At 49.6% G+C, this 25122-nt stretch overlaps 1 protein-coding gene across 1 annotated transcript; it reads left to right on the forward strand.

Annotated features, from left to right (window-relative positions):
- Positions 1-22229: 22229 nt before the first annotated feature.
- LOC144145136 (neprilysin-1-like) lies at positions 22230-24772 on the forward strand. The gene has a single exon (XM_077676643.1). It carries the CDS (start codon positions 23014-23016, stop codon positions 24604-24606), a length of 1593 nt encoding a protein of 530 aa, XP_077532769.1. The 5' UTR covers positions 22230-23013; the 3' UTR covers positions 24607-24772.
- Positions 24773-25122: the final 350 nt, after the last annotated feature.

Genomic DNA, 25122 nt, shown 5'->3' on the forward strand with positions numbered 1-25122 from the left:
TCTCTCTCTCTCTCTCTCGCTCTCTCTTTCTCTCGCTCTCTTCCTTTTTCGCTATTTTCAAGTGACCGTGTTGAAACAATGGAATACCGCTTTCACACACGGGCCGCGTGTCGGGAGCTCTTATCACAACTTTTCGGTCGACCAACGTGATCGTTCCTACTAAAAAACCTTTCTCTAATAATACCGTTTTTCGCTTGCAACAAGGGGTGCTTTTTGTGCTGGCGCAGGTTCCTCCGGAGTGCATCCGACCGGTTCCCCACTTCTGCGTGCTTCGCGTCGTCACCGTCGTTGGGGTCGCCCTCACGGCCATCGCGGCGGCGCTGATGATCTGCGCCCTCTGGTTCTACATATACCGACTCGCGACCAGCGTTTCCCACTTGCTCCGAACTATGCTTAGCCGGTGGACGCCTGAGAGTGCGCCTGCTGCAGCGTCCGTTGTTCCGACGGTCGCCGCCTCGCGAACTCTGGTTCCCGCGGGATAGTATGAAATGTGCCGGCCAACGATCCAGGATTGCGAAATTGCCTTCCCTCCGAAACATTCACTGTACCCGTGACGTTCGTTAGGGCGGCGCAGCCTTATTTAAAAGGGTACCATTCTGGGTTATTTAAAAGAATGAAATACACAGAAATTTCGAAAAGCTGAATTTTATGGTAAGGCTTTTGGCGCCAACTTTGCTTCAACCTCTCACTGCTGGGTATGGTGGAATTTGTCTCTCTCGACCATCAAGGACGCAACGCTTTTTTTTTTGTTGCCGATTGCCAAAAAATCACTCCATATAAAAAAACTGGTGCTTTGTGCGGTCACTTCGCCATTTTTTATTGACCATCAGATTCACAGAACCCCGCTGCAGCTACCCCGTGTCGGTGTAATTGCAAGAAGCTTCGGAGTTGTTCATTGTTCATGTCGTGTTTTACATTTCCCTCCCTATATTTCAGGTCATTTTTTGTTCAGGGATCACCATGATGGAGCCACCTTTTCGGCCCTAATTCTGCTATCCAAGAGCGCTCACACTTTCGTACTAATTTCTATGTCGCTGTTGTTACAAAAGTGATTTTGAACATTCCACTCTGCGCTTTTACCACCTTTCCTCTCGTCCTGCAATAAAGCCACCTGCTGGTCGCTGCATTTCTGCACCCACTCCTTGCTTCGGATGTATTGGCACTGCACCAAAATAAACGCATCAGAACTGCGAGAACTGTTTCGAACACAAAAATATTGATCAACTAGTAAGCAGTGCTGGGCTACTCCAGAGGGAGCTCACGGGTCGGGCAGCCAGTCGCCGAAGTACACGGTATTCGGCCACCAAGCTGCAGTAACTTTGCTGAATAAATCTCTCTCTCTCTCTCTCTCTCTCTTCTCTCTCTCTCTCTCTCTCTCTCTCTCTCTCTCTCTCTCTCTCTCTCTCTCTCAGTTTTTTAAGTTAAGGATCTTAATTTTTTTTTACTTTTTCAAACCATAATCTAAATCTTTGAGCCTCAGTCCTCAGTCTTAGAGATGTTCCTTGCCGTTCCATAAACTGCGATATAATTGCTTTCTAGACTGGGTAATGCTCGCGCTGTAGTACCAGATTGGTCGGAACTTTTAATTTCGCGCACACATTGCGGGATTTATCTTGCACCGTATTCACGCTTCAGACTTACTTATCGCGATGTCAGAGAGAGTGGGAGGGACATTTATTCAAAAGAAAAACAGGTCTTGAGATTGTGCTAGTGATGGTGCCCTCCTTCCAGGGCCCCAGACTCTTCCGATCCTCTACGGGTTCAAGAAGCAGGTTCCCCGGAATCCCAGGCTCTGAGCTTGTCAGAGCTACCTCCCATAGCACGAAGGTATCTGCGGTGTTGTGTTCCGAGAACCAGGTGATAGGACAGCCCCATAGCTGTTCCGGGGGGAGAGACGGTATTTTAACGCAAAATCCTTACATAACTATATGTTGGTCGAAAATCCATCTTCCGTGGCATTCAAAGTGGCCGGCCGATGGCAGACAAGATAGCTGACTGCTTAAAGGAGCAGTGACACGACATTTCAAAGATTAGATAACTATGCAAATACATTCCTCTGTATGTGGAGGTCTCTTCCAGCAAGTTTCAACAGTAACGACTCAGTATAACACATTTTAAATCAATTTTAGTATTTGCATGCACGAGAAAACTCAGAATGGATACTGTTTCAGCATCGGCATCAGAATGACGTCATGTGGGCTCCCGAAACTGCCGACGTCAGGGCTCCAGTGACGTAGCCAAAGCGCTGGCTGCTGTTAGCATGCGCTGCTTCGCCTTGTAGTCATCATCATCATCATCATCGCCACCAGCTTATCTACGCCCACTGCAGGGCAAAGGCCTCTCCCATTAATCTCCAATTACGCCTTGTGCATCACGTCAAAGTTTTAGGACTGACATCATGCTTCCTGGGCGCGTACGACCACGGCCGGTCTGGACGCACTCCTGGCGTCACTGTTCTGTTCGCACCGTATCTGTGGTGCGACGAGATCTGTGACGTCAGGGGCGCCCTCCTGTCATGGCGGCCGCCTCGGTGTTCGTTGCGTAGAAACCGAAACTGAAACAACTAAACGAGGGTGTAAACAATAATTTACGCTGCGATCGACGATCTAAAGCTCCTTTCTATGATTAATGAGCTGATAGGCACCCATGGCCCCGAAAAAAAAACATCACGTGAAAATTTTGTGTGGGTACAGGGCCCCTATAAAGTATAAAAAAACAAACTGATAAACGCTCAGAATGACACCACATTTTTCAGAACAGCTCCTATAAACAAAGTAACTCATTCAGTTGAAAAAAATGGGGTCAATTTTGCTCTGTGTTTAATGAAATGGGACCAGGTTCCTTTAGAATGCGAGCCGAGCAGGGAATCCCTGGACCACCACAGCTCTGCCATTCCAGCGGATAAGGCTGAACACAGTGAATGCGTTGTCGCCATCGAATTAGAAGTGTATGTCGGAGACATGTATTAATCGATACGAGACCCGCCGCGATGGCTCAGTGGCTAAGGCGGCGTTGTGCTGCTGAGCCCGAGGACGCGGGTTCAATCCCGGCTGCTGCGGTGGCTGCTTTTCTGATTGGAGCGGAACAGCGAAAACGCCCGCGGGTCGAGATTCCAGCGCGCGTTAAAGATCCCCAGGTGGTGGAAACTATTTCAAACCCCCTCCCCCTCCCCCCCCCCCCCCCCCCCGGCACGCCTCCTCCGCAGGAGGAGGCGGTGGTATTCCGCCAGCTACAGACTAATTCCGTGATAACCCCAGTGTTAGCAAAGCACCTGTGGCCGGAGGTGTACGTAACAGACTTGTGCAGACTGTGCGGGAGGGAGAGGGCCACGTTGACCCACATCCTGAAAGTCTGCGAATGCGCGAACGCTGACTACAACAGTGCAGACGTTCTCCCGCCCCTCATGGAGGAGGCGAAGAGATCCGAAGACTACGGCGTCCAACACACGACCATCCAGCAGATCCTAGCGGCGCTCGAGAAGCAGCGATCGGACGGCATGGAAGCAGAAAGGGTTAACCCGAGTACGCTGAAGCCCGCCGCGAGCGCCTCTCCCCGCTAAGAAGACCTCCGGCCACGTCGCCCCAAGAACCCGCCTAAGAGGGTGGGATGATAGGAGTTACTGCAGGAGACCCATTAAAGTTTCTCTCTCTCTCTCTCTCTCTCTCTCTCTCTCTCTGTCTCTCTCTCTCTCTCAAAATTTGAAAACAGTAATGCGCGGGAAATTTCAGCGCCGTAGTTACGAAGTACCAACTTGTTGAGTAGGAAAGTGCTGGTGCCCCAGAAATGAAACGGAGCACGGGTTGGAGATTTTGAGGGTATTTCTCCGCCATGTGCCCAACCAGCAACCTCTGAGTGACTTTTCAAGATAGTCATTCTCGAAATAAATTCGTGCCGCACATATTCTCTTTATGCTGGCAGCCGCATACAATAGAAATTTCACGAAACCGCGCTCCTTTTACTTTTGGGGGCACCTGTACGTTCGCGCTAATAGCGTGTGTGCGGGGCATCGGCTGCAAACGTGGACTTAAACCTTCATGATGATCGTGAAGGTTTCGTACAGCTCCGCTACCCTCAAGTCGTCCGGGTTGTTGTGAGCTTCCTCCATTTCTGTCTGTTTTTAACACGAAAGTGTTTTATTCCCGGATACACAAAGATTTGACTGACGTCATATCCGTCACGGAAGGGACGCAACTGCAACGAAGCAAGCGGCCTGTAAAGGGTGCACCCCTGCACACAGGGTCTTCCGGTGGGGAAGCAACCTTTAGTACTAAAGAATACGTTATACTTAGGGGTGTTCGTTTTCGGGTTTATATATTAGATGAAGAGGGCCTGGACCGCCAGCCGAGCTCAGGGTATCCCGGAATAGGGAAGCCCCCCACCGGGCGGGTGCCCTAATATCTGCACCAGCTTGACAAATAAAGATTTATTCATCATCATCAGATGCAAGGCATCTCATTCACCCGCCTTGTCCCTGCATCCGGCGTTGTCGTCGTCGGCGTCCGCCCTTCCCCCATTCTCCTCGCCGCGCCAGCTGCGCTCTCCGCAGCTCAACCCCTCTCCTCTCCGATAGCGAACACTCTCTCGCGAGGGGCATTGGATTGGATTCGATTTGCTTGGATTGGCTTGGCTTGGATTGGCTTGGATTGAATTTGGATTGAATTGGATTAAAGTGGATTGTGTTGAATTGTGTTGCGTCATAGTCGTGGCAGACGCACTGGCGCCGGCGCGTCCCTTCACCGTTATGCACGCTATAAAACGCGGTGCCTGCGCCGCTCCGCTCCATCGTTCCAGCGCCGTTCCTCCGCTGTCCAACGCTGCAACGTGAACCCCCTACGCGTCGCGTCTACGCAGGGGTTCCCGCGAGGGGAGGTGGGAGTTTTCGGGTTTTATATGTTACACGGAAGTGTTTTATGCCAGGATACACCAAGGTTTCACTGACGTCATATCCGTCATGGAAATGACGCCAGTACACCTTTGCCGAAGCGACCCGCCAGCAGAACGTCGCTCGCCAGGCACATTCACAAGACAGCCGCCGACCCGCAAATCATGCTCGGCTGCACATTTCGCTTTACATTTCACTTTCGTGTTTTACCGATTCCTATGACAGAGGAATCAGCCGGTTTTTTTTAGATACATCATTTAATCGTAGTCTCATTCTGTGTAGGGACCAGTATACATTTTAAAGAGGGAATTACCCATTATTGTCTTTTTTTTACTCTAGTAGTTGGTCTTGTGCGCCTGAAGATGCATCCTTCTTCATGCCCAGATTGCTCAGCGTGTGTAAATACTCCGTAGCAGATCCCCTCGCCGGCGTTGATGAAACAACAAAGAGAGAATGCCAGCTGAGCTCCGACCTCGAAGACTGCAGCTTCGACTGGCGAAGAGAGCCTTCGCAGCGGGCATATCTAGAGGTGTCCTGGACTACGACCCCACCCTTCTGTGTTGATTTTAATAGGTGACCGGTAAAACGCGCAAAGGCTCATGGGTACATTGTTTTCTCCCGCGGAGTGCCGCCACTTCCGGTTCGGGAGCTCTCCTGGCCTCCCATACGTCGTCGGCTTTCACGCGCGTGTGTGCTGGTTGTTTATCGGTTTTGACAAGGGGAAAAAACGCTCATGCGTCGGGAATTCCATAACTAACAATGATTGGCCCTACTAGGGGTTTATCTGACAGGTAAGCGCCCTGTGAAAAATAATCAACAAACACGCGAGTGCCTGAAAGCCGCCGGCGTACGGGAGGGCAGGAGAAATATCGAAACGGAAGTTGCGGGAGCAGACGACGTACTCGTGAGCCTTTGCACGTTTTACCGGTCACCTATAAACGTTTATTATCTCTCTCACCATCTATCTATCTATCTATCTATCTATCTATCTATCTATCTATCTATCTATCTATCTAGCTATCTATCTATCTATCTATCTATCTATCTATCTATCTATCTATCTATCTATCTATCTCTGTCTCTTGCGATCGTGCAAGCCAGATGCGAGATTTGTACTTTATTGCCAGTTCGCAGTTTGGAACTCGTCTGCACATGTGTGCAATTTCATTTCATTTATTTAGTTTATTGCGTACGGCGGACCTTCGCAGGTCCAACCAGGTGGGCACGATACCAGTAAAAAGAACATATTCAGGCACTCAAGTCAGACAGAAATAAAAAAAAAGAAAGAATTCGTCACACAAGAGTAGGTTTGTAGACACAAATAATGCACAGTAATCAGAGAAAGCAACATAAACCCTTATACAGAGTCTTTTCGAAAGTTACATTCTTCCACTGTTCGTGGGGAAAAAAAAGAAAATTTAAATGTATCTGTGCGTGCAAAATGAGGTGTTACGGTTCTGGAGTGTTGTTGTCTCGTATGTCTTGTCGATATAGGTGTCAGGTACGATGTCGGGTCTAGTGCTGTTTGTCTATGCGAAAGAACGGAAAGAAAATGAAGCCTAAATGTCTGCCGTCGGGACTCAAGGAGTTCAATGCCATTAGCTCTAATTAGATAAGAAGGTGGATCAGTTGGAAGAAACTTCAAGTTTTATACTTTACACTTTCTCTTTTGACTCTTTCCAGTGTGTCTGTGAACGGTTTCGATATTATGCATGCATGTTCTAACTTTGGTAGGAATATTGATTGGTAGGCCAGGAGCCTAACATCTGAAGGAGCGTTTATCAATTTGCGTCGTAAGAAATACAGCTTACGGAAGGCGGAGGCCGAAATATTGTCAATATGTTGATTCCAAGATAAATTACTCGTGAGTGTTACTCCTAAATATTTAAACTCACAAACGTGCTGTACAGGTAACGCATTTAATGTTTAACTATACTGAAGTAGAATATTCTTCGGGGTTATGCATATATATAGTTTTGTCTAAGTTAAAAGCCATTCCCAAACGATTGCACCATTAAAAAACATTCAGCAAACTGTCATTAAGCTCATGTTGATTTTCAGGACAAGTAATTTCTCAACAAAAAACACAATCGTCTAAACAGGCGGATTTGCACAGATGAACATACCACATTTACAATGTCATTTATATACAGCAGGAACAGCAGGGGTCCCAAAACACTTCCCTGCGGTGCTCCAGACGCGTCCGGAAGACAGCCCAATCATTCATCCCCGATTTCAACGTACTGAATTCGGCTTTTTAAATAATCAATAACCCAACAAACCAAGATGTGAGGAAGACCAATATTGTTTAATTTTAGTACTAGGCTGTGGTGAGGAACCCTGTCCAACGCTTTTCTAAAACCCCAAAATATCACATCAATTTGACGGTTTTCATCTAGAGTTGACGCAAAGAAACGAGTTATAGTAAGCAATTGAGTCACAGTAGCATAACCCTTCTGAAACCATGTTGAGAATCAGTTAAGGCGGCATTATTTTCCAGATATTCGTTAATATGATTTGCGATTATATGCTCAAATTATTTACAGTATGTTGATGTTAAGGATATTGGACGATAATTTTCAAAAAGCAAGAGCCACAACACAAATATATAATCCGCGCGCAGTAGCGTTCTTAAAGGAACCATGAAGACAGACTACGAGTTTGTTTTATTCGAAAGATTTCGCGTTTTATAGTACCCCCAGCGCTTGTCCGGCAGCAAATGATGACATATTCACTGAGAAATTGATCAATGTAGGTTAAAATTTTGATTCTCCCGCCAAATCGTGGGTTTTCGTAATGTCAGCAATGACGTCATAAGCACGTGTATTCAAGCGAACGTCCACCGCATGCGTCATTCGGGTTTGCGGCCTTGCTGTCCGTCAGCCCTCCCAGATGACGCTACTATATATAGTCATCCACGAACCGTTGTCCGCCGTTGCTTTGTTTTTGAGCGTATTTGCCCCTGGCTTGTTTTTGTTGCTGTAAAAAGTGATCATCTCGTGAAACCTGGGGTATCCTCGACAAACATGGTCACGGAAGACAACGCCGCTTACGCCAATCGGCGAGTGTCCTGTAAAACAACTTCAAAGCGGCGGGTCGCTGTGCAGCTAAAACAAGCATAGTGCGCCCAGTACCAACAGCAGTGCGCATCGGTACTTCTGTGCTTTCGTGCGTTTTCGTAACTTTCATTGTTTACCTCACCATTCTTACTGCTGTAAAATGAACATACATTACACTTAAGCGCAAATAGTTTGTTCGGAAAGCCTATCAGCCGTGCCTAATTTGCGTTTGCTTTTTCCGTCCTCAGCCGATTGCACAGCTGGGCTCATATGACATCATAGGTTCTGTTGCGGGAAATTAGCTAGTGGGTCGCATGGCCATTCCGTTTTTTCCTGATTATGTAGTTTATTTGAGCGAAGTGTGCGTTAAAAGTGGTGTCAGTATGATTCTATCAAGGTAATCTTTCGAATGAACCGAACTTTTGTTTTGTCCTCATGGCTCCTTTAAGCCCTGGTCAATTCCTCTCCTCGGGCCCTTGCAGTTTCCACCGCGACGTTATCATCATCATCATCACCATTATTCTGACTCGTTCCGATCTCGCCATATTTGGTTCGGCGGAGGCACATCACTCATTCGTATTCGCCGCCCCTTCGGCGACGCTCATCTCCCGTCACCAAGTTCCTGCAGAGAGAGCCCCGACGGCGTCTCACCATGCACCAGGCAGGAATCCCTTTAGGTGCACCGGTAGGTTGCATTTTCTGATCGCGACTATCCAACTCACTGTGGTTTTTCACCAACGTTATGCCTGGCACTGCAGGTTTAGCATTTTGGTTGATTAAAATGCTAAAGGTCAGTCCGATTGTGTGGTTATCCGAGATGCTATGTTCATTACTTCAGGCTAATATGGCATGCTTTTGCGAGAAAAATTTAGCAGCACCGAAGTGCACTCCCGGGCTAGCGTTAGAGAGGCCGTAAAGACAAAATACGAGTTTGCCTTATTCAAAGGAAGGTATGGAACCTCTCGATTGATTGATTGATTGATTATGACGTTTAGCGCGCCGACGCTACACAGGCGATGAGGCGCACCGTATACTGGAAAGCTCCAGGTTAATTTTGACCACCTGGGGATCTTTAGTGTGTGCCGAAATGTCAAACACGCGGGCGTATTCACTTTTCGCCTCCATCAGAAAAGTGGGCGCCTCGGCCAGGAATCGAACCCGCGCCCTTGGGCTCAGCAGTACGCTTTAGCCAACAAGCCACCGCGACGGGTAAAGCTATTGGATTGATTGATTGATTGATTGATTGATTGATTGATTGATTGATTGATTGATTGATTGATTGATTGATTGATTGATTGATTGATTGTAGTTTGTTCGGGACAGCAGGCGCGATGTTATGGCGCCCGGCCGGTGAGATACGTCCTCAGTCCAGGATGCATTGGAGGTGGCCTGCTGGTGCAAGCCACTCACCGCTGTGTGGTTAATGGTTGGAGAGTTGTGGAATTGGGTAGGGGTGCGCGGGGCCTTCTACTGTGACGTGGTAGATAGAAGCGTGCCGACGCCGCTCTCGCGACGGTCCCCTGTGCAGGGCAGCTCTGCGGCCGTGCCCCCCGCGGCCAGGAGCCGTCAGGCGGCGTTGCGCGCCCGCTACGGGCTGAAGGCCATGCGCAAGAAGTGGCGCAAGGAGGGATACTCGGTGGTCGGCACCATCTCCACCGCCTTCCTCGTCGTCGCCTTCGTGCTCTTGCTCGTCATGACCCAGCGCCTCATGCGCACGAAAAAAGCCGGGCACATTGGATGCGCCAACGGTGAGGATGCCGTACTGATGGGCCTCAGTGCTGGATTGAGCACCGCAGGGAACAACGCGCGCTCAGCGAAGCTGAAAGGGCACACTGTTAAAGGGGCCACGAAGACGAAATGCTAGTTCCGTTCACTGAGACTGTTTTGTCCCGGCAGCAATGGACCACCCGTTCAGAACACCGTTAAGCGCCGCAAAAGACCGGCGCTCTACGTCCTCCTCCTACGTCTTGCACGTCGCTCGTCTTCCTTGCAGCGCTTAACGGTGTTCTAAATGGAGTACCAACTAGCTGGCACCCATAGGTTTTTAATCAATTAATCGGCCTCCTCGAATACCGTTCCCGGATCGACCGCAGGCTGTCCGGGACGCCAACCGGCGCTCGATTTGCTCGTGTATTCCTGTTGTAACGTAGCGGCAGAGCAGATGAGACGAACCATGAAGAAGGCAAACAATACAAGGCGGCGATCGTATAGCCAGCACAGGGTACGCCAGCACTTTCTTCGTCGTCGTCGTCACTGGTCCTTTGTAATGGCGCTGAGGTGTATTTTCCACCGCTATGTCCCGTGACACTAAGGAACTTCGGTCCGAAGGCAGTCCTCGGAATGCCCGCGGAAGTATCCAAGACTGCTAAATGGAGGAGGCCCCATGAATCATGATACCAATTTGAGCATACCAATTTTATCAAAATAGTAAACGTATTAAAGAAAACAGATGAAGTTGTGGCCACTCTTTGCAGCTTCTTTCCGGAGGTTTCTCTGTGACGTCACAGAATCATCTTTGTGCGATTGGCGGCTGCCGACTTGAGCCACCCCCAAGATAAATGACTACTGGGCGATTGTAGTCCGGCCTCTGGTTCCGTTTGATTGTGTCACTTGACTGCTGACGTGCATGTGTTTAAGAGACCCTGCAACACTTTTTCGACTCTTCTTTATATCCTAATTTCTTTCAGAACGTAGTCATCGACAACTCAGTACTTAGACTAAGGGGCGACAGTACCTCAGCCCATAATTACCGCTCAATGCCCACCGGATAACTTTGAAACACGCTCAAAAAAATTTTCTCCCTTTCCCGAGTCTTGGCGTTATTTGAACGCTCGAATTAGGCCATTAAAACAGTGTAGCGCCTATTGGTAGGCTTTCCTTCAGTTGCAGGCAATGAACGCATTCGGTAGCCTCTTCAAAAAGAAAGCCACAAAAGCAAAGCGGAAAGGGAAGTCACATTTTCTGCGAGGAGAAAATCGCGCAGTGTCGCTACGTGCTGGCGATGGCAACGGCCTTCGCAGTGCTTCCAGATGCGAGGGAAAGGGTGGAAGCGCTTATCGGAAGTGTTTTAGAGTCCCTTTAAACCAGTACTGGCACGAAATTCTTGGGTTACATTTTTTTCGCTGATATGGGTGCCTACCAGCCCAGAAATCATAGAATGGCCCATTAGACGGTCGATCGCAGCGGGAATAATTATTTGCGGACTCGTTTAATCGTGCCACTTTCGGTTTCGCCAAAATGAACACCGAGGCGGCCGCCATGACAGGACGGCGCTCGTGACGTCGTGTCATAGCGGAGGCGGAAGCGCGCGCGCCAACCGCAGCCAGCGCGGTGCACGTCACAGGAGCCCTGACGTCGACAGTTTGGGGCAAGGAGTAGATGGCGTCATGCTGATACCGATGTTGGGAGGATACCCGACCGTGAGCTTTCTCGTGCGCGCAAAGATTGAAATCGAATTAAAATACGTGATGCGGAGCGGTTACGGTTGAAACTTGCTGGGATATATCTCCATATCCAAAGGAAGTAGTTCACATAGCTATCTACTCGTAAGCTTTGAAATTTTGTGTCAGCACTCCTTTGACACGCTGATAACTATGTTCTTACTGCTTGCCCATCCTACGTCACTGTAGCGCGAAATGTAAAGCGTTTTATATTTCTTGAGTTTTTTAGGTTGAAAAAAAAAAGCGTTTCGTAGCTGGAACGGAGCTCGGCAAGTTATCAAAGGCTATAGTTCGTTCAAATTGAATTAAATGTTATTTCGTTTTTCATGGTCCCTTTTTAAAAGGGCCATGTAGACAAAAGTTCGTTTCATTCCAAAGATTTAGTGTTTTATAGTGTCCTCAGCGCTTGTCCGGCAGCAAGAGGTACTTTATTCACTGAGAAATTAAACATTTTAAGCTGAAATTTCTATTTTTCCGCTAAATCGTGTGTGTTCGTGACGTCGACAATGACGTATCCTGAGTAGGACCTAAAACTAAAGATATATCCTGCTGACCAGGGCTGCTACCATCTCACAGAAGGCTGTTTGGTTATCTTGTTTATCGCCCACTTTCATAGATGGCGCTGCAGTACCGCTGAAGTGCCAGTGTTCGCACTTTGCTTCTGGCCGGACTTCAATACCTGCCGCATTTTTATTAGGGTTCACAGTAATCGTTTCCTAAAACGTAAGCTATGACTCGACGAACGGGGTCACGTAAGTGATCGTGCCACTTATGCCAGTTGGTCAGTGTTGTGTCAGACAATTAAGTCCAACGCGTCTAGAGAACCTCCATCCAATTTCCCTTACGTCTTGCTTAGGAAAACTTCTCGAGCACATAATACATAACAGAATAACGAGACACCTCGAAGAGCAAGACCGCCTCCCACCCAACCTCATAGGGTTTCGCGCAGGGCTATCAACTCAAGACGCACACATTCAAATTTACCACGACATCATTCAAGCTCCTTCCAAAAAAGACAATGCCGCGATCCTCGCCTTAGACCTACACAAGGCCTTTGATCACATCTCCCACGCAGCAATACTACAAGCGATCACATCTCTCAACCTAGGGCAACGCACACACAAGTACGTGCTCACTTTTCTCGCTGACAGGACTGCCACACTCAGATTAGGCCCCCTCATTTCTCCAACCTTCCCAATGCCAGCGAGAGGCACTCCTCAAGGCGCTGTCCTCTCACCCCTGCTTTTCAATCTGGCAATGATACCCACTGCACGCAGCCTGGAAAACATACCGGAACTCAGATCTACAATATACGCAGACGACATTACACTATGGGTACCCCGCGGTAGCGACGCACATATCGAGGAAGTCCTCCAACTGGGAACCACGGCAGTCGCACACACAACACAGCAAGCCGGTCCCACATGCTCGGTGCACAAATCCGAACTCTTAATCCTGCACCCTCCGGGAACAAAATCCCCCGCCAAACACAACATCCATATATCAATTAATAATCACCCCATTCCACATGTAAGTAACTTACGCATCCTAGGCCTTAAGATTCAAGCAAATAGAAGCACAACCCTCACACAACGCGCCCTTCGAAATCACACACTACAGACCATCGGACTCATAAAAAGAATAACAAACAGACACCACGGAATATCCGAGATGGAACGCCTCAGACTTGTGCAAAGCTTCATAATAAGCCGTTTCTGCTACCATCTACCATACGCGAATCTACCGAAAGCCAACAAAAACGACTTGGACGCACCACTCCGCAAAGCCTACAGAGCCGCGCTGCTACTGCCCCCCCACGCCCAGACTGCAAGACTACTCGCCCTGGGTGTCCATAACACCATTGACGGACTTGTCGAGGCCCACAGAACAGCTCAAATAAACAGATTGTCTCAATCCCTCCCGGGACGAAGGATCCTCCAGCGGATTAACCTCAACCCACCAGTACCCCTCGACCCACCTCAGGTCATCCCAAACGACCTACGTCAACTTATCAAGATCAGGCCAATTCCTCGAAACATGCACACAACCTTCCATTCGGCCAGACGACAAGCTAGAGCAAGACACCACAACACCCACTACCCACCCTCGGAGCACACGCTGTACGTGGACGCAGCACAGTATCACTCCAAGGAAGCCTTCACTGCAGTAGTGCTTACCTCACTCACAGATGCACCAATCAATTGCATAACCATTTTCACTAACTCCCCGGTGACAGCTGAGGAATCGGCAGTGGCCCTCGCCCTCACACAAACCCCCACCCCCATGAAAATTCTCACGGATTCCCAAAAAGCACTTCGCAACTTTGCCAAAGGCACCATATCTGAAGTAGCACTGCAAATATTGCGGAAGAAGCCCCCCACCCAACCCGTGTCGCTGCTGTGGACCCCGGCCCACACTGGAATAGGCGGTAATGAGGCGGCCCACCATCAAGCTCGAGCACTGACCACCCGAGCAGGCCTCTCTTTTCCGCCTAACAACTGTGTCCCGACGGCTTCTCGGTATGCACTTCTAACATATCGAGAAGTCGCCCAGCACTACCGACTCTTCCGCAGGCACTATCCCCCACCGCACCCGTCACTAAAGCACGCTGCGGCAAACATATGGCGCATCCTACAAACTCACTGCTTCCCCCACAGAACCACGCTCACACACACGCACCCACACAAGTTTCCAACACCACACTGCCCTCATTACCACCAACCTGATACCCACTTTCATTCGCTGTGTGAGTGTCCACACGACCCATTTCCCTCCTACCCCACGCCCCACCACTGGGAACAGGCCTTGGGGAGCTCGGACCTGGCGGTTCAGGAAACTCTAACCGCACGGGCCCTTGCGGTCGCCGAAGCCGTATGGGCTTCGGCCATCCCTCGCCCCTAAATCCCAGTTGTAAAATAAAGTGGTTCTCTCTCTCTCTCTCTCTCTCTCTCTCTCTCTCTCTCTCTCTCTCTCTCTCTCTCTCTCTCTCTCTCTCTCTCTCTCTCTCTCTCCAGCGGCTGCGTTAGGCAGTGTCAGCCTGCAAAGTGCCCTACTAACTGCTTCGGTGTTTATGTATTCGTCCGTAATTTTAACCGTTTACCCCACAATTCTTACTGCTATAAAAGGAATGTGCCTAAATTTGAGCGCGACTAGTTCGTTCGCCAAGCTTATAAGCCCTGATTAATTTGCGTTTGCTTTTGCCGGCTTCACTCAATCGCACAGCTGGCTGAGACCCCCATAGGAGACATCATATGACATCATAGTTTCTGTTGCGGGAAATAAGATAGTGGATTGCATTGGGGTGGCGTTGGTCGCAAGGCCATTCCCTTTTTTTCCCCCTAATTATGCAGCTTATTTGAGCGAAGTTTACGTTTAAAGTTGTATCACTATGATTGTAACGAGGAAATCTTTCGGATGAACCAAACTTGTGTTTTGTCTGCATGGCCTTTTTAAGGCAGTATGGCCTTTTTAAGGCAGCCGCCCTGCCGTCCCTCATAAAAATTTTTACCAACATTGAGTTCAATGTTTGTTGACAAAAGTCGACAAAAGCTACCAACATTGAGTAGACTGTCAACTTACTGTCTATAGACTTCCTAGCAACAGCCTACCAACTTTTTGTCAACCATTGGCCACCGTGTTTGAACTGAAACGTTTCTGTAGACTTTCTACAGAAAGTTTTTTGTAGACTTTATACTCAATCGCTGTTGCTAACCGAAGCGTTTCTGACAGGATATTCGAAACGTGATGCAGTGAGAAAAGCCGGCCATTCCTAGACCGTGGTGTCAATACAGCTTAATAGAACGTCGTCATTATTGCCCTTTAAAAGATCGTTTAGTGGGAGCAAAAATGAAAAAAAAAAGAAGGCAGAAACAGATTAGGCCTCGGGAACCTCGTCTGCGAGGGTTCACATTTTGCGGAGCCACAGATCCACACGCGCACTTTCTGAAACACAACACAACACAACAAACAACACAACCCCAGCTCACAAACGTACTACATCCGAAAAACCACAAGCGCTTGCAAACAGGACACCGACACCGCACAAATGCTAGCAGTGCACTTCATGTATATATACCCGCCAGCCGCGGGATGCCGATGCCGCGGTGAGGCGCGCCTCTCATTGCATGTTTACAAAACTACGCGTTATTATTTCCAAAATATAATACAGCGAAACACTGGAACGTAAGCAATTGCACATATCTTCATGTTTACTTTATTGTTGCAAGCTGTAACTAAACAAAACAGAAATCTGGAATGGGTTGCGCGTCGCGTTTCGGCTGCCTCCGGTGATTGACGCGTTTCTCCCGGAGGTACGCAAAGAGGGAGGGGCGCCGCTGGCGGTTGGCCGAGAGCGACCAAAACATCTGCGCCGGCCGTATTAGGTGGGCATAGCAGGCGATTTTAGATTATCGCCGTTGTTGGAGACACGTCCAGTAGTCTGTCGCGAAATATTTACTGGCATAATTCGTTCCTTTCAACCATGCATGGCACTTAGCTTGCGCAAATCAAAACACAGTGACGAGCGGTTGCGCATGGTTGATGCCGCTGGCTGGCGCTTGTTCGGAACCGCTGAATAGTCATGTTGATTACCGTGAAGAGTGAAAGCGAGCGGGTCGTGAAGTACCAACCCGTGCGGCTGAGGGACGAACTGGTTGTTCCGAGGGAGAAACTGCGCGGCTCGAGGTACGAACAGTGAAAGTTGCTCCCTTTTGCTACTTTTTTTTTCTCGGGCTGCACAAGTGTGAAGATACATGCAGAGAGAGAGGGAGAGAGAAAGATACGTGTGTGTGTGTGTGTGTGTGAGAGAGAGAGTATGTGTGTCTGTGTGCGTACGTGCGTGCGTGCGTGCGTGCGTGCAGGCGCTCGGGCGCGCGTGTGTTTGTGTGTGTGTGTGTGTGTGTGTTTAAAACCTGATTCAAACAAAGTAACGTAATTTGGTTAAAGTCAAGTAAATAGTTTGTCCCCAAATATTGTGAACCTGTCCTGGTATTTAGCAAAAACCAATATGAATTAATTGAAATCGGACTCCAGGACGAAGGAAAAAGATGTTTGCGTTAAATTCAACTTGAGACAAAGCGTGTCAAAACACATTTAGTGGTCATCCTACAGAAGCTCGTCAACAGACAAATGTCAACAAAAATGAGGTAGACTTTCTATATACAACCATCAACAGACAAATGTCAACGTGAATTAAGTAGACTTTCTACATACAACAGTCAACAGACGGGTGTCAACATACATTCAGTAGACTTTTTACAGACGACTGTCAATAGAATGTAAGAGTATGTAGGATAGCAATAAAGTTGGTAGGATGTCAACAGAACGTCTACAGAATGTAAAAAAGCATTTTTGTAAGGGGTGAGGGTTCAACATGATGCTTCTGGTAGCTCTCTTTCACTCGGCGGCATTCACACAGAAGTTCTGGTCACGCATTATCGCACTGCTACACCATTTATTATGATGGACAGGGGAGGAGCCATCTGCAGCAATGCGAAGGATCTTGAAACACCAAGTCAAGTGACCTTACTGAATCGGCTATCGCCAGTGCCGGGGCAAAATTTTTGCCTAGCAAAATACCCGACCAAAGGCACCAGCACCTTCGACAAGAGATTTCCTGAATGCTTCCGTGCCCGTGCCGGTGTTTGGACAGTCAGATAGCCCATCTAGACGAATCCTCTCAGCGGGCAATTTTAAAAAAATGAAATGCGTAAACGCAGTGGAACTAACCATGTCCATTATCCAATGAGACAATTTTATACTCGCCCCACCACTGCAGCATGGCGTTCGTAGATGTCATTTTAGTTTGTTCAAATCAGAGTTTTGAAGTTATCACTATGTACGCGGAGTGACGGGATTTTGTATGTCCGTTGTGCAAGCTGTTTGCCGGCGTGCCTTTTCGCCAATGATGTGTTATTTGTTTCATGTATCCGGGACGGAACACTCAGTTTTGTTCATTCCATGTCCGTTTCAATGTGATGCTCCAAGCGAGACCTGGTTGTATAAGAACTGACCGCCCTAATGTAACATTGCGCAAGCAAGGCGACCGGCGCGGTTACTGTGTGTGTCATTTGTCAAAAACCTTGGATATGCGACCACGTCACGATTGAAATATATATATATATATATATATATATATATATATATATATATATATATATATATATATATATATATATATACCACTGACGATCTGCGCCGCCGACGCCAGAATCCAGATACGCGAACCACCGAAGCAGCAGCTATGCGCCATCGCCGAGAAGATTCAAGTTCGCGCTGCGCTCAAAGTTCGCATTAGGGAGTATCGTATTCGTCAGTCAAATATTTTTCTCTTCCCTTTGTTTGTCGTCGCTGCAGTATTTTATAAGCAGATCAAGTCCACAAAATCACCGGAACGACCTGTTCCACGTTCAAAGTACTCGCGATAAGGCACTCTGCGCCTGGCGGGGGTGGAACAGCCGGCTATGCGGGTAAGGCGCAGGGGCAACTTCCGTTGTCGTTTTTAAGTTGTAGCCGAGTATAATAAAAATGACGCCCTCTCCGCGCAGACGTCTGCAGAAGGTACTCTGCAGCCATCAACTTCAGCATGGAACCAAACGCCGACCCGTGCCGCAGCTTCCACGACTACGTCTGCGGAAATTGGGCCCGCTTACGCGACACTAGCGTCCGCGACGAGCTGCTGGCTCGCTTCAAGGACATCGTAACCAATACAGCGCTGCTTGCGCAGACGCCCGCCCAGTTCCAGAACCCGAGCCAGCGGGCAGCCAGGGCCTACACAAGCTGCGTGGGAATCCTCACCAAAAAGGAAAAAGAGGCAGGTGGCTTCCGCACTCGCGAGCAATTAGGTGACAGGAGCAGTGTTTTAGAGCGAAAGCACTAGTACGCCGAGTCTCGCAAGGTCATTCATCAAGTCGCAATGATCTTGAGCCACCGGAGCAAAAGTGTGGCAGGTGCGATGTCACGCCACGGAGAGGCGTCGCAGCTGCGTCGCTGGGAGCCTCACCGCTGCGGCACTGCGTGGCTAGGCGAAGGCTTAACGGCTGCTTTGCCGGCACTTGATCGATCAGTCTTATCATAGATGGCGCGCTAGCTGGGCCGCAAGCGACAGGCTGGATACAGTCATCCAGTAACCTAGATTGAAACCCTGTATCCATAGTATTAGCAAGCCCAACAGGCCTTTCGTTCGTGCTCACTAGGTTTACGAGTATTAAAGCTGACCCATTTCTTTCCCAGGTACGAAATGAGCACTGTGCTGTGTAATTGATCCCTTGTAATCCCTTGCCCGCCACTTTTTCTGGCGTCAATCAGAAATTAAGCACTTAGGAAGAAGCCAGATGCATGCATCTCCGATCACGCTTTTCCGTGTTACTGTATGCACAGGCGGCACGCAGAAATTTCATTAATCCCCCTCCCCAGACCCATTCTGTCAACATTGACGGTTCATCTCGTATTTCCAGTGCGAGAGCACGATTAGCCTCCCTCACTCAATCCCGCGCACCTGCTGATGCCTCCCGTACTTTCCACTGTATAACTAGTTGGCGAAGAGGTTTATGCGCTGCAGGGGGAGGGGGGTGATGCAGGTATCAGACGTCCCTACGTTAGGGCTGACGTCGCACGTTGCGGTCTGACGTCGTCATGCAGTACCGACTTCTTGAAGTTCAACAAGTGTGACGTTTCTTAAGGCTCAGGTTACATAACGTTAAGCCCATAGGTACACGACGTTAAGCCTAGCGTCACGGTTTGAATTCAACGTCGTCAAGCAGTACTCATTGAAAAAATAATTATGTCACGCGGCGAGTACTGATTTGCGGCCCGTTTTGGTGACGTCACGCTTTGAAATCTAACGCTGTCTTCCAGAACTGACCGGTCCGTGTACAATGAGTATGATGTTGTTCGGCGTAATTGTTTCAACTTGAAAGTTACATAGCATTTACCCTAAGCACATGACGTGAAGCCTAACATCACGCTTTGACTGGAACGTCGTCAACCTGCACCCATTGGAAAAATCGTTTGGGTTTAACACTTCTAAACCTAGTTATCACTAGCGAACGCAAAAACTGTATACGCAGAAGGTTTGGTTGACGTTTGCCCTTGGTTGAGATTTCGCCGTCTGCCGTCTGACTAGACCGACTGGATGGTTGGATTCATCGTCTCGTTTGCACTGAAGAGCGCACACAGACAGCCCATCCGGCGCGCCATCGATGGCGAGACTGAGGAACCAAGCGCTGGCAAAGCAGCCGGAAAAGCAGCGCTTTCGTGTACGCGCATCACTTTGTTCCTGTAAACTCGGGCAGCGCAGAGTTTTCATACCTCAGTCGTGAGACCCTCGCCCAGTCACGCAAAGACGGCCCAGCCGCCTCTGGGCGGTAAGGCGCAGGCGAAGCAGCGCCTTACCGCAGCGGCCTTAGCTCCGAGCAAGCGAAGCGATCCGAAAGAAGAGCTCAGCTTGCGCGCCGGCGGCTAAAGGTCACTTGCAACGTTGTGAATGCCCTTGAAATTTGTTGCTTAGTAGAGCTTCCGCTCTAAAACGTGGTCATTGTTCGTCAAGCTGCGGGTTCTGGTTATCGTCAAGCCAACCGCGAGGCAGTTTGCTCCATTTTAGTTAACGTCACGCTTTGAGGTCCTAGCCGTTCCCAGTACTGTCTGCTCAATATACAGTGTGTATGGCATTGCTTGGCGCAAGGATCAACTTGAAAGTTACCTATTAAGCCTAAACGCAGCACGAGTTTACCCCGTTAAGCCTAACGTCATGGTTTGTGTTCAAAGTCGTCAGCCGGTATGCATTGAAAGGTACTCATTGTACGTCGAGCTGCGCGTACAGGCTCACGTTGTAAGATCTCAGTGCAGAACATTAGGCCTAAGCTCTGGTTCATGCCCGGCAGCTACTGATGTTTCTCTAAGAAAGCGATGCGCCTCAGAGAGTAGCACGCTCCCGCAGTGGTGTAGTGGACAGCGCTATACAAGCATGGAAGTACACTGCCGCTGCGCGTGTTGCCACATACGCTGCTGCGCACGATGCGAGCTTGAGTTACGCAAAACGCACTCAATGAATCAATCAACTGCTTAGAGCGGGAGCGCCAAGAAGGCGAACCATATGGAAACTGCGCCCGTACTCTGAATCTTCTGAGCGTACTCTCAAGCCTAGCAAAATGTTACGTGCACGCAGGACGAGTGAGTGAGTGAGTGAGTGAGTGAGTGAGTGAGTGAGTGAGTGAGTGAGTGAGTGAGTGAGTGAGTGAGTGAGTGAGTGAGTGAGTGAGTGAGTGAGTGAGTGAGTGAGTGAGTGAGTGAGTGAGTGAAACACTTTATTTTGCGTTCAGTGGTCCAAGGAGCTGTAGTGGCCCCAATTGAGTTTGTGCCGGGTGGTGACTTCGGTAGCTGTGTTGACGAGGGCGGTTTGCACCTCTAGCTCTCAGCTCCCCATCATCTCCTGTCACTGCTCTCCGCAGGAAATTTGTGGGAAGGGGTATTTAGGGCGTCATAAAGCAAATTTCACTGCCTCTGAGGCTCAGCAGCAGTTGGCAAATTCTTACACCGCACTGAGACAATGGTGTGGTTTTTGTATCAACCAGCATACTTTTTGCACGGTAACGCTGTAAGTGGAAGTATCCGTACGAAAACAGATCAAGATAGTTTTGGCTAATGGAGGCTTTTTATTCATAACAGTTACTCATAACACGCTATGATAATGTCGTGTTATGAATGACTGATGCGAGGTCCGGCTTTCTTCAGTGATGTCCTCTTGCGATGATGCGCTGAAAAGCGGGTAAGCGGGGAAGCTGCTGCGTTCGATGCGGCGCGATTAGCGCCGTGAGGCTGTTTTGCGCTCACAACCGCGCACAAATAAACGGGAAAAGCAATGTTTACAGTTTACTTTCGCTGGGTGAGATAGCATTGTGCACGCTGAAAAGTGCGCACTTAGGCTACACCGAGCACCATTGTTGCGGAGGCTATTGAAAGTGCTTAAAGGAGCCATGAAGCCAAAATACAACTTGGTTTAATTTGAAAGAACTAGGATTCAGTATCTCACTCAGCTCCATCACAGCCACAAAAGATGTTTTTTAACGAAAAAAATGCACGAAGTATTTAAAAACTTCCAAATTTCGCGCTACAGTGACGTGTTATGAGCAAGAATGACGTGATACGGGCCAACAATAAAACATAATTTTCAGTGCGTTAACTGCACGTTAGCATTCAAGTGATGCGGTCAAATGGAACTAGAGGCCCCATTACGGACGTCCAGTCATGTGTCGTCACGACAGGCCAGTTAGCGGCCGCCAATCACACAAACAAGGTTCCGTGACGTCATAGAAAAGTTGCGGGAAATTGACTGGGGGGTCGCGACGGCTTCGCACGTTTTCTTTAATATCTCCGTTATTTGTTCGAAGATTACGATGATATTTGTATCATTGTTATCGGGACTAAGCAGTCTTTCTGATAAACCCAACTTGTATTTTGTCTTCATGGCTCCTTTAAATACGCATTTCGTCCCAATCATTTGCGGAGTCTAACCTGGACAGCTACGGGCTTGCTGGTTCATGATGGCTAAATATTCAAAACCAGTCGAAAAAAGACGACGCACATAGAGAGAGGACACAAGGACAACCCCTGGCAGGGAGACGACAAGGACATCCAGTGGCTGTCCTTGTGTGCCGCGTGTGTGCCTTCTGAGCTTTGTGTCCTGTTGCCGCGAGCCACGCCCAAGTCAGAAACAACAGGAATACCGCAAAAACCTAAGAAGGATTCTTGTCGTACGACAAAAAACTTTATCGTGACAACAGAAGTCTTGTTGTTACGACACACATTCCTGTCGTAACGACAAAGTCAATTTTCTCAACGACCAACATTCCTGTAGTCACAACACAACTGCCATTTACGCTGCTCTTCACAATGGGCACTGATAACATTCAAACCATGTGCAACTTCTGATGGAACATTTGGATCACGACGAGACAGGAATTCGGCACGAGGGAACATCGAAATAAGGACAGGAATACCACACGCAAAAGAACATCAAAATCCCGACACAAGAATACGACACGCGAGAATACAATACTACGAAAAACTTTCTTGCCGTCATTTTCGACTGAGTGTGCTTCCCAAACACCTTCGCTGTTTAGCAAATCATAATTTTTTGCGTGTCCGCAGTTAAAAATACCAAGAAATTGCCGAGCGCAACCACGTGAGCAAGGGCATCGCGGCGACCACCCAGCGTCCCCGGCGCACGGTTGTCAAGCCAAGCATACCCGCTTAGGGAGATTGGCCAAGATTGGCAAAAAAGAACCGTATTCGTTGCAACGCTTGCTCGGAATGAGATGAGAGAGACCCGTCATAGCGTACGCCCGCCTCAAGGTAATGTCCACGGATTATCACTTACAAAAGAAAAAAACGAAAGCTCACACTTTACCAACAATGATGGAGTAAATGTCGTTGCGGCAGCGAAGAAGAAGCAAATCGGCTGCAATCGCGGACTTGAAGCTTCGCGATGATAGTGAAGGTTGCGTACAGCTTCGCTACCTTCAAGCCTTACCGGTTAGTGTGAGCTTCGTTCACGTTTCGCTGCTTTTGAATCGTACCAAAGATTGACTCCAGGTGGTGTCACTCTCCGACTGCCCTCCTCACTAAAGCGACCGCAATGTTTCGCACCCAGGTGGGAGAACTGAAGGCGATCCTCTCAACCGCCGACCTCCAGTGGCCCCAGCCGTCGACCGCGTCCAACGTGCTCATTCCGTTCCTCTACCTGTGCCGAGAATGGCCGCTTCTGTTCATCGTGGTCCTCGACAAGCACCGTAGCGACGCATTCGTGCTTGCGCCCACAGGCCAGTTCTCCAAGCTGGTCAAGATTCGGGACGACGCGCTGAACAACGCCAAGCACAACAAGCTTTTCGAGCTCCTCTACATGTACTACGTGACCGACCAGCTGACGGCCGTCACGTACAGCGTCATGTCCGCCGTGGAGAGCATCTCGATTGCAGCGCTGGGCCCAGTGCTCTCGGACAGCACGATGCGGACCTACCGCTCCGCGGCCGACTTAGCGGAGCTGACTCCGTGGATGACCGAGCCCCGCCAGCGCTGGGAGGAGGCCTGGCGAAAGCTCGGCCTCAGCGAGTCCGCCCCGGTTGTAGTCCGTGGGGCCTTCGTGCGCACACTGCTCAACCTGTCCTCGGTGTACGGCGCGGCCAACCTGACCCACTACATGGGCTGGGTGGTCGCGCAGCTGTTCGCCATCTACACGGACGCCGACATAATGACCGAGTTCTACTACGGCACGCGGGAGGCCACCGAGAGGTGGCAGCGCATGGTCTGCTTCAACCTGATAGAAGGCACGATGGGCTTCGCGTTCAACGCCGAGTACGCGAACCGAATGCTGACGCCGGACGTGCGCGCCGACGTGCGCGACATCGTGGTGCGCGTTCGGAACGCCTTCAGCGCCCTGCTGTCGAGTCCGGGCAATCTGATCAGCGTCCAGGACCCGCTGCCGCTGTACGGAAACGGCACGGGAGCTGTGTTCGAGTACTTCGACCGGTCCAGCGGCGCGTACCTGACGCGCGCCTTCAGCGGCTACACGGACATGTCGCCGCTGCTCACCAAAACGTACCAGGCGGTCAACAGGGGATTTTCGACCGTGCCGAAGGAGGACGTCACTCCAGCGCCACTTACGGAGAAAGCCGACCAGATCACGCTCCGCGACACGGCTCTGCTGTCCAAAACCAACTTGACGGCAGGCCAGTTCTCGCTGATGCCGTACGCGTTGGACTTCCCGGTGTACGCCCTGGAGGCGCCTCCCAGCATCCGCTACGGAGGCATCGGCTCCGAGGTGGCTACGGCCATGGCGTCGCTGCTGTTCGGCGGAAGGCAGTCTTGGAGCAATGAGACGACACAGAACGTGCTGAACGAGATAACCTGCTTTTTGAAAAGGACGCAGGACAGCTGGGAACTGACAAACAGCGAGTGGAAGCTCGTGTATCGACTCGCTTCCGTGGTGGCACTCTGGGACGCGTTCAGAAGCGCCAGCGGCGACGCAGCGACGGACTTCCTCGCGGATCATCCGAACCTTGAGGCTGCTCGTCTTTTCTTTTTCGCCTGGTGCTACGTCCAGTGCGGGGAGCCTAGTGCGAAGGACGCCTGCGACGTCCCGCTCAAACACGTCGCGGGCTTCGCCGATGCCTTCGGCTGCAAGAGCGGAACCCCCATGCGCACTGACTGGCGGTGCAGCTTCTTCGGCTGACCACCTGCAGGGGGCGCTGTTTCCCCCGCCTTGTGGGCCCTCCTTTGTGGGAGGGAGCTGCAGGTTGAACAGTGCATAGTGCAACGTCAAATGAGCGCGCTTCATGGCTGAAGGAAGCTGGCTGCTGTCTAGAAACCCCCGTGGGCCCTTTTAAAAGTTGATTCCTTCTCTCACTTGCTTTGTTCAATTACTGTGATAAAAACTGCCATATTCATTGTTTTCGTCTGGTGTCGACGTTTGATAATGCGATCAGAACGGGAAGCACGTGTCAGTCCTATTGGCTCGTGCGTTCTCTACAGGTCTCGGTTTCTACTTTGTGTGATTGTGGAGTTTAACGCTTCGAAGCTACACCCGGGTTATGAGGTGCGCCGTAGTGCAGGGCTTCGGATTAATGTTGACCACTTGGGGACCTTTAACGTGCGTCGAAATCTTGTAAAGATCCCTAGGTGGTCAAATTTAATCCGGAGCCCCGCAATAACATTATTAGAAAGCTACTTAGTTACCATGACAGGACCT

The sequence above is a fragment of the Haemaphysalis longicornis genome, unplaced genomic scaffold (genome assembly GCF_048455015.1).
Source record: "Haemaphysalis longicornis isolate Haplotype H1 unplaced genomic scaffold, Haemaphysalis longicornis Haplotype H1 scaffold_7, whole genome shotgun sequence".
Taxonomy (NCBI): domain Eukaryota; kingdom Metazoa; phylum Arthropoda; class Arachnida; order Ixodida; family Ixodidae; genus Haemaphysalis; species Haemaphysalis longicornis.

Excerpts from the sequence above, each read along its gene's own strand:
- LOC144145136 (XM_077676643.1), top strand. The coding sequence starts at position 23,014 with ATGTTTCGCACCCAGGTGGGAGAACTGAAGGCGATCCTCTCAACCGCC.